The following is an 8,851-nucleotide window of genomic DNA, read 5'->3' as shown; positions in this document are numbered from 1 at the left end:
CTTATGCCAGCGGTTCCCTAATTGAAAATACTCAAACGCACTGCCAAAACCACAAGAATGCCAGTTTCAAATTATATATATTTTGAATACACAGTGTGGGTGTGGGCGAGTACCATTTCTCGTAAATAATGATACTTAATTTTCAACACCTTTGCCTTTTTTTTTGAACACAGTTCAAAGCTTATACTCGGCCTATAAAAACAATAGTTTATAAATTTTACTTGTAAGTAAGTGCTCCAACAAGTTAATGTCCTACTTATTATCGTCGTTATTGTTTTTAAGTGCATTTTCAAAAATTGATTTTGAAATGCTTATTTATAATCTTCAATTTATTGTATTGAAGGTAACACTTAAGGCGTACTTTTCTTTTTCAGTGCTGAAAACTATAGAAGTGGAAATGTAGAATTTTTTGTTATCAGTGACAGCCAGCTTTTCATAATAAAATTCGGTATTTTAATGATTGTATATAATGCTGCTTACAAACTCGCCGTTAAAATTTGTTTTATTATTTCGTTTCTCAAAGCCATTCTCAACTTATCAAACACCGGAAACAAGAATATCTGTACAATGTATATAATCTGTGGACTTCGACTATAGAGGGTAAAATAGTGCATATTTATATCAAGTATTCTTGTTTGCTTTATTTAGTTTTTTAACGGTCGCTGCACCATTCGGTTGTACAACATAATGAAGTCGGGTTTTTTAATGATTTTTCTGTCACTGTGGATTTTGGAGGGGCTATCACTAACAGGAGCAGGCCCAGTTCAAAATGTTCATCTGGAGCCATCAAATTCGAGTATTAAAAATCCCTGCTTTGAATATTCGAGTGTCAAGCCTCTTCTCGACCGTCTTTTGCAGCTGAATATGGAAGTGATTGGCAAATCAAATACCTTGGCAGAATCGTTAAAAGCTCTGCAAAGTATGTTGTCCATTGCTGAGACTGAAAAAAAAATCAAAGAAGTGCCTGCAAATAAAAAGGGTGAAGAAATCAAGACCACTGATGATCTCATAAGGGAAATAGTTGAACAAGCGAAAGAGCCAAATACAAATTTCGAAAATGAAAGCTCCAATGAACCAAATTCAACACCTCTTGATCTTGAGATTCAGACCGAATCAGTTGAGCTCTCGGAATCCAATGTTATTTTGCCCAGTTCGTGTAGAAGAGACCTAGCAAACGACACTTATCAAATAGAGCTGCGCGGAATGAAACCATTTTATGTGTTTTGTGGGTCGGCAGAGGGTAATGATAGTGGTTGGATGGTAATCCAGAGACGATTCGATGGATCCGAGAACTTCCATCGCTATTGGGAGGAATATGTGGATGGATTTGGTGACATCAAGGGGGAATTTTTCATCGGGCTGGAGAAACTGCACATCATGACAACGGATAAACAACACGAGCTCCACATTAAGCTTGGGATGTTTAATGGAAGCACCGCTTACGCTCACTACGATCATTTCGTAATTGGCAGTAAGGATGATTTTTATAGGCTGGAAAATATTGGGCAGTATAATGGCACTGCCGGAGATTCCCTAGAACAACATTTGAGCAGAAAGTTCAGTACTCATGACTATAACAATGACAGTTTGGGAAATAGATGCCCAGCAGACGAAAGTGGTGGTTGGTGGTACTTTGGGTGTGGACAAAGGTATTCAAATGAAATGAAAAACAAATCGCTTTAGAAATAAACCTCTAATTTAACCTTTTCAAATTACAGTCAGCTTAATGGAAAATTCTATAAAGACGGCCAAAGTAAGAAGAGCAATGGAATACTTTGGGGTACTTTTCAGGACTATAAATGGAGAACTTCACTCACAACCGTTGAAATGTTGATAAGACCTATATCATCATAAAAAGTTACGTTTTTGTAATATTATAAACAAAATTAGATACTTTTCATTACTATCTTATTATGTGACTTTTCATGGTAATAAAGTTTTTAACTTATTTAGCGAAAGAGCCCAATTTCATCATTTTAAATCTGTTCGTTAAAAGAAGGAAATTGTTATTTCAGAATAACAAAGCGGTTTTCAGTGTCGCTTTCTAGAAATATGAATTCAGAACTTATACGATAAATTTAATTAGCACTAAATTATACGAAAATATCATTTAATTTTACATACCTTTTTTTTTAGGACAACACCAAGATAATATTAATATTACTGACCACTTTGATGGTTATAAAATATTTAAGATTTGAAGAAAATAATTCCTTAATATATTTCGTATGTTTCTATGCTTTTTTTATTTAAAAAAGAAATACAATCAATTTAAAGCCGCCCATCCATGGGTTTTTTGCAGTTTTGCATGCAACACCTGGCCACAAAAAATGTATAATTAATTGAATTAATAAAATATTTTAAAAAGCATAAAGGGCGACAGTCGCGCTCCCCTCGCCCCTCGCCCCTCGCCCACGCCCACGCCGCCACAACGCCCCACCGACTAAAAGCAATCAACGTCAGTCTGCGAATCGGAACTGGCGGTACGAGGTTTTTGAGGGGTTTGGAGGGGTTCAGAGGGGTTTTGGGGGGTTCTGAGGGCGGTACGGAGTCCATGACTGAGTGACAGTGGCATGTAATTTGATTTCGGTCGCCATTCATTTATGGACCGCAAGAGTCAGACTCTCAGTGCCTATTATCGAACAGTTTTTGAGTTTTTGACGCAAATGTATGTAAATAGTTGACATGGAGTATACGTAATATGCATGATAACATAACGAGAATTAGTTTATGCGATAGGGTTCAATAATGAAACAGTTGCTTGACAATATTAAATTATTTTTAGAGTGAGAAATGATTTAGATAAACAGCTGATGTACTACATAATCTTTACAAGCACAATAAATGCGTATACGTATCTTTATAAACAAAATAGTGGCGTAATATGTGCGTATAATCAATATGCTTGTTAGCATATAGAGAAATAGTTTAGGCAGTGGGTTAAAAAGTTAAAAAATAAAACAGTTGGTTGACAAAATTAATAAATTGGGAAGTGAGAACATTATGTGTCTGAATGGCAACTGATGTACTAGATTTTATAATATTTCTTAATAAAAGATGTGTGTAATATGTGCGTATACGTAATATGTGCGTATACGTAATATATGCGTATACGTAATATGTGCGTATACGTAATATGTGAGTATACGTAATATGTGAGTATACGTAATATGTCCGTATACGTTATATGTGCGTATACGTAATATATGCATATACGTAATATGTGCGTATACGTAATATATGCGTATACGTAATATGTGCGTATACGTAATATGTGCGTATACGTAATAACAAATAAAAGATTTTTAAAAAATTTCAGTACAATTTAATATGGTTGTGAAAAGACTATATTCCGTGTGAAAAGACTTAGGAATACGTAAACCAAGCTGAAGGTTTAAATTTACTAATAGAAAAACCGCATAAGACAGTAAGTGTGGTGACAGGCACCACTTTATTCTGCCGCCATCTAGGGAACTGAAGGGCAGGGGATGTCCTTACTACATTGTCCCATCTCGTTGGGCTTCGCTCCTCCGGAGGCAATTTCGTCCAGAATCATCCGCTCCGCCTTCTATTCTCTGCCGCCTGGTGGACAGGGACATTAATGTGGCATCTGGCTTTCGACGTCTTCGGAGGACATTCTCCTAGCTCGCCCTCTGATTTTCCGCCATTTTCCCTTTAGCCATCAACAATGTTGTCGGCATCTTCGCCTTGGGAATTGTGCGGGAATTTGCTTTTAATTTTTTAATGACACATTTAGAGGGATTCGCTCCTTGGGCAGCCACATTCCCCCACTCAACTTGTGGCCAGATTTTTGCAGGACGAAGGACTCGCTCTAATATCTGTAAGTGGCAAACAAATTCTCACCACGAAATGATGGAACACATCCAGGTGTTAATCAATTAGTGGATTGTGCAGGTGGACAGTTTTTTTTACTGAACAAAAGGACAAATAGAAAGAAAAAATAGAAATGTCAGAGAAAACCTGCATATACATTGAGACGGCTCAAACTTTAATGAACAGTTCAAGGTCCTTTGCCTTAATTAGAAGATGGAGCTGGTTGGATAAATATCACAAAGAAGACTAATTATCAAAAATAACAATAATAATAGACTTTTTAAAAAACTTCTTCTAATAGACTTCTTTATAAAACATGACTTAAGATTCGGGTAAAGAGAAGAATGATTAGAATCATTAGACTTACAATTCAGTAGTGTTATTTAACTGCGTTTTGTACGTTATTTATTTATTATAACCCTTATAAAAAGAAGTAAATTATTTGTGACGTAGTCAATTTGTTTGATTTTATTTCATCAACGACATCGGTTAGCTGACATAGGAAAGATCGAAAATCTTGCTCTTCAAGACCTAGAATTCAGACAACTCCTCCTCACATTTTGAATATAAATTCGCACATAAAGATAATTGGACGAGGCATTTAATGCATCTTAATTAAATAAATGGCCAAAACTTGACCACATCATATTGACTTAATAATCCTGGCCAGGATTGTACATCCTTTATGCCCGTACGCACACACGCAATTTTCGAAGCTGTGCGAAAGGAAACCATTGAAATACCAAGGGGCTGTGTGTGCCTTAGTGTGTCCTTTGGCCCCTCGCCACACACACTCACGTATGTGCCTGGCTGTATCCTTTGACAATGCCAATTGGTGGCAGCCCTGGCGTTGTCCTTTTTACAATTTTATTGCTTGTTTACGAGCTGCTTTTCGGTTTTACTTTGCTTTGGGGTTCCCCTCGCCCGTTTTTATGCCAATATCAACAACAAAATGAGAGGTTAGTTCCGTTGGTGTTATTCCCACTGTTGTTGCCGATGTGCGGTCGAATTGCGGTTCGCTTTTGGCCCACTGACTTGGCCAGGGCCAAAAAGAGTTGGCTGAAACGAGTGGGTGGGGCTGTGTTTACTGCACAAACACCCAAAACTTTCACAAGCATATAATCGAAAAAGTTTCTTCGTTATTTCCGGGGAGGGGGAGCTTCTGGTAAAATGTCCAAAAGCAAGTCGAAGACCCTGCGTCGAAAGACGAAAGGCTGTCGTGGACAGATCCTTGTTGTCACAGCTGTCTTTCGATTTCAAATGATCAGGAACATTTAAATTCAAGCACATTCGATTATAGTTCATACAGCAGAATTTATAGCTTGAGATCTTAAAAGTAGTTTTGTATTTTTTGTTTCACGAACGCATGTTTCTACGCTTTAGGAGGTCTTAATGGTACATTTAAATTAGGTATTTTAATTTTAAGCCCAAAATAAGCCTTATAGAAAACAATCATTTTTTTCTATATTTTATTGTTTATAGTATAGTATTTTGGTATCTCTGCGTTAAGTGCAAAGTCGAGTTATAATTTGCACATTTGTCTACACTTTTAGCCTGACACTTTCAGGAGGGTATTGCGACTAAAATTTAACTTAAGTCAAACAATTTAGTGATTATAATTTGATATACACACGAAACTCCCCCTCTGACAATCATCAACTCCCATAAACATGGAACACATCCTAGACTCATGCCCAGCATTTACACAGGACAAGCAACATATCCTTAAAAACCTACTAGCCAACGACTACCTAAAGAACCTTACATTAGAAAATATCAAAACAATTATATCATTCCTAAAAAAAAACAATTTATACAACGAAAACTAAATCCAAAAATTAAAACTAAGAAATATTGTTAATTTAAGTTAACCTACAATAATACAAAGTCGAAGGCCCCGCAGCTAGCACTACACCCCCCGTAGTTTTGTAAACTTTACTATAATCTATAATAAATAAATAAATAAAAAATTTCATATGTGAATGCCCTATTTTTTCATGTGTGCTAAAATGAAAATGGATTAACACAAATAGTTTTAGTCGTTAGCCTAATTTTTTAAGCTATATCAATTAATTAAAATAGTAAAACGAAAACGTTAAAAAGAAACTTACTTAAGACCTTAAATGCTTATGAATTTCATGTATAACTTTTATTAGTTTAAACTCAACTTTCTGCTTATCACCGGGAATCCCTTAATTTCCACTTAAGCGTTTGGCGATTGAGGGATTTAACCGAAAGTTGAGTTCTGCTTTATTTAATTGAATTTAATTCACTTCCAGTGCGGTCGGAGAGGAAATCTCAGAAAAGTGTCAGAAAAGTGCCAGAAAGTGGAGGACGATCGCAAGGAGGTGGGGTTAGTGGGTGGATGCTGGGCGGAAGACTTCTTGCAGTTGACAAAGTGTCGCCGGAAGTTTCGATTTATAATTAGCATGACACACACTCCAAGTGAAAAACTGCAAAGAAGCCGGTGTCTGGCGAAAAATGCAAACTTTGGCCTCTCGACCCCGGGGGGCGGAATTGCGGTGGGCGGTGGGTGGTGCGGGAAAGGGTATGGAACGCCAGACGAGAATCAATATTTCCGCAGGCCGGGCGACTGACTCCAGCTCCACTCCATCCTGCTCCTCCATCTTCTCGAGCTTCTCCTGGCCCTGATGATGGGGACAAAAGCTGGTTGGCTCCCCACATTTCCGCCAAAGACAAAGTTTGAAATTTCGTACCTCAATTGGTTTTCTGACGGCGAATTGCTTTCCTGCACTTGGCACTTGGAATACTCTACAATTAATTAATTATAATTATTTGAAATTTTTTTTTCACTACATTTTACATTTTTAATGACACTGTTAAGAAATAGTGTTTGATATTATAGCAACTATTAGAGTTACAATTTTACTTTTAACAGCTTTTTGTCTTGTATATATAGTTTTAAGAGTATGTCTTTTTCAAAAACGTTGTTTTTCTATTTGATTATCTATACGGACAAAAAGCCAAAGACATAAAGATACAATTTCAATTTTCTCTTTTAACATTAAATTGCTTTATATTCAAACGTTTTGCGGCTAAAAGAAATATTAATACTATGTAAGCTAATTTATACAATATGATCCATCATTTAGTGCATTTTTTAATGAGACAAATTTGTAATCTTAAAACTTGGTAATTTAATGTTGTGGCACTAGAATAGTCAAATTATTATTGAAGATTCTTTGAAATTAAAAACATAAAAAATAAGTTCTTATATTTGTTTAGGGAGAGTTGCAGTTAAAAGCTGAGTATAATTTTGATGGCATTTCAATCCAATATGTTAGATGCTATATATATCGCAGTATTAAAGGACTTTCCATAATGGATATACCCAAGGATCCATGGCAAACAGGGTGCAATCTAGGGGGCGGTTCGGCCTGACTTGTTGGCTCTGTCGCGACTTTGGCTTCAAGGTTTTAATTACAACTTTCGACGCGTTGTCGCCTTGAGACAGTTTTGAGAGTCCTCCGCCCGTTCCCAATGCGATCCGCATACCCAGTCCCCCGGCTCAGAAATCAATGTGAATCAAGTGCTGGAAATATGCTTACTCCGCATTTTGCCCTCTGGAGCCCCTTGCAATCCTCCGGAAAAATCGAGCGTAAACTTTATCTGGCTTGGCGTCTTCAAGTGCTGCAAGATTTTGGCTTTTTATGTTAGTTTTAAGTTGCTCGGAGCCGCCCCCTCTTGCCCCAGCTTGGTTTTTTATACCCGTACAGAGCCGCTCCCCCTTTCGCCCCCCCTTTCGCCGTCTCTGTTTCTGTTTCTTTCGGTCTGCAGCGGCATTTAAAACTTTTACCAAGCGGACGGAAAGTGAGAAACTCGGGGGCTTCGAGAATTTCCCTGACTTTTTTAAGCGCCCCTTGGCCTTACTTTTAGAGAAAAAAATAATTTTATTACCCCTTTTTTTCTCTCTCTCTCTGGGAGCAGCGTTTTCCCCTCTACATTTCCGATGAGTCTTGAAAAAATAATAACATTCAATTTGCAGTGATTACTATTCGATTTTGACGAGGGAGCCATTGGGTATCCTCTCTTCGCATAAAGGTAAACAATTATTGAAAAATGTATATCATATTCGCTTTGTAAGCAAATCTTCTACTGCGAATCGACTTCAAATCGATCTTCGCATCATAACATCAGTTTCTTTTCGCTGTTCATTGAGCTCGGAGGTATTTGTGTGAACAAATTAATTTCTTTGGGCTTTAACTTTTTTGTGAAATATTTTCTTAAGGTCTGGAAAGTATATCAATGTATATTAAAAAATTCTGCTATATTTTAAAGACCTTTTGCAAAGTGCTTTACTCGTGATTCTTGATATTCCCTTAAATTATAAATGTCAGTTTTGTAGTGTGTGATTTGTGTTTCATATCAATTTGATTCTGAGTGTCTTTAACAAGCCTAAAGTTTTAATTAATCAGTATTTTGGATATTTACAAGCTATTCTTTTTTGTGATTATTAAATTCAGTCTCAAATATTTTTATTAACAATTATAAGAACATCTTAAAAGAACAGAAACTATTATTATTACATGAGTTATTTGGTTTTACCTAAGTTTTGACTTAAAAAGTTTAAAACAAGCTTTTTGATATCATTAAAAAAGAGATGACCATAATTTTAAAGTCTTAGCAACGGACTTACCTGTGTGTAATGTATTATAAAACATACATTTTTTTATAAATACTTACTTTTGAACTGCAAGAAATGTTGGTGCACCTGAGTGACAATTTAAATAATATATATATTTTTGAATTTTTATAATTTATTTTATTATTTTTGTGTGTTCAACTTGTGATATTAAATGTGACAGGTAATTTTACCCAAGCAAGTTTTAATCCTTACTTAATCATTGTGTGGTTGCTCCTGAGTAGCGTGTGAAATAATCAATTTCTGCGGTAATTAGACGCCAGAAATGTCCATTCCTTCCCCCCTCCCCCCACTCACCACGTTTGTCAATTTCTTTGGAAGCCCTTGCGATATCAGCAAACAAAATCAACAAAT

General features: G+C 36.3%; 1 protein-coding gene across 1 annotated transcript; it reads left to right on the top strand.

Moving 5' to 3' along the window:
* The first annotated feature begins 668 nt into the window (after nucleotides 1-668).
* LOC108045875 (fibrinogen-like protein 1) lies at nucleotides 669-2,128 on the top strand. The gene is made up of 2 exons (XM_017125328.2): nucleotides 669-1,649; nucleotides 1,719-2,128. Exons 1-2 carry the CDS (start codon nucleotides 688-690, stop codon nucleotides 1,852-1,854), a joined length of 1,098 nt encoding a protein of 365 aa, XP_016980817.2. The 5' UTR covers nucleotides 669-687; the 3' UTR covers nucleotides 1,855-2,128.
* Nucleotides 2,129-8,851: the final 6,723 nt, after the last annotated feature.

Source organism: Drosophila rhopaloa, unplaced genomic scaffold (assembly GCF_018152115.1).
Source record: "Drosophila rhopaloa isolate 14029-0021.01 unplaced genomic scaffold, ASM1815211v1 contig_3, whole genome shotgun sequence".
Taxonomy (NCBI): domain Eukaryota; kingdom Metazoa; phylum Arthropoda; class Insecta; order Diptera; family Drosophilidae; genus Drosophila; species Drosophila rhopaloa.
Note: the sequence above shows the minus strand (reverse complement) of the source record. Positions and strands in the feature narration are given on the sequence as shown.

Coding starts and splice junctions, on each gene's coding strand:
- LOC108045875 (XM_017125328.2), top strand. CDS start 688: ATGAAGTCGGGTTTTTTAATGATTTTTCTGTCACTGTGGATTTTGGAG. Junction 1,650..1,718: donor TACTTTGGGTGTGGACAAAG/GTATTCAAATGA, acceptor TTCAAATTACAG/TCAGCTTAATGGAAAATTCT.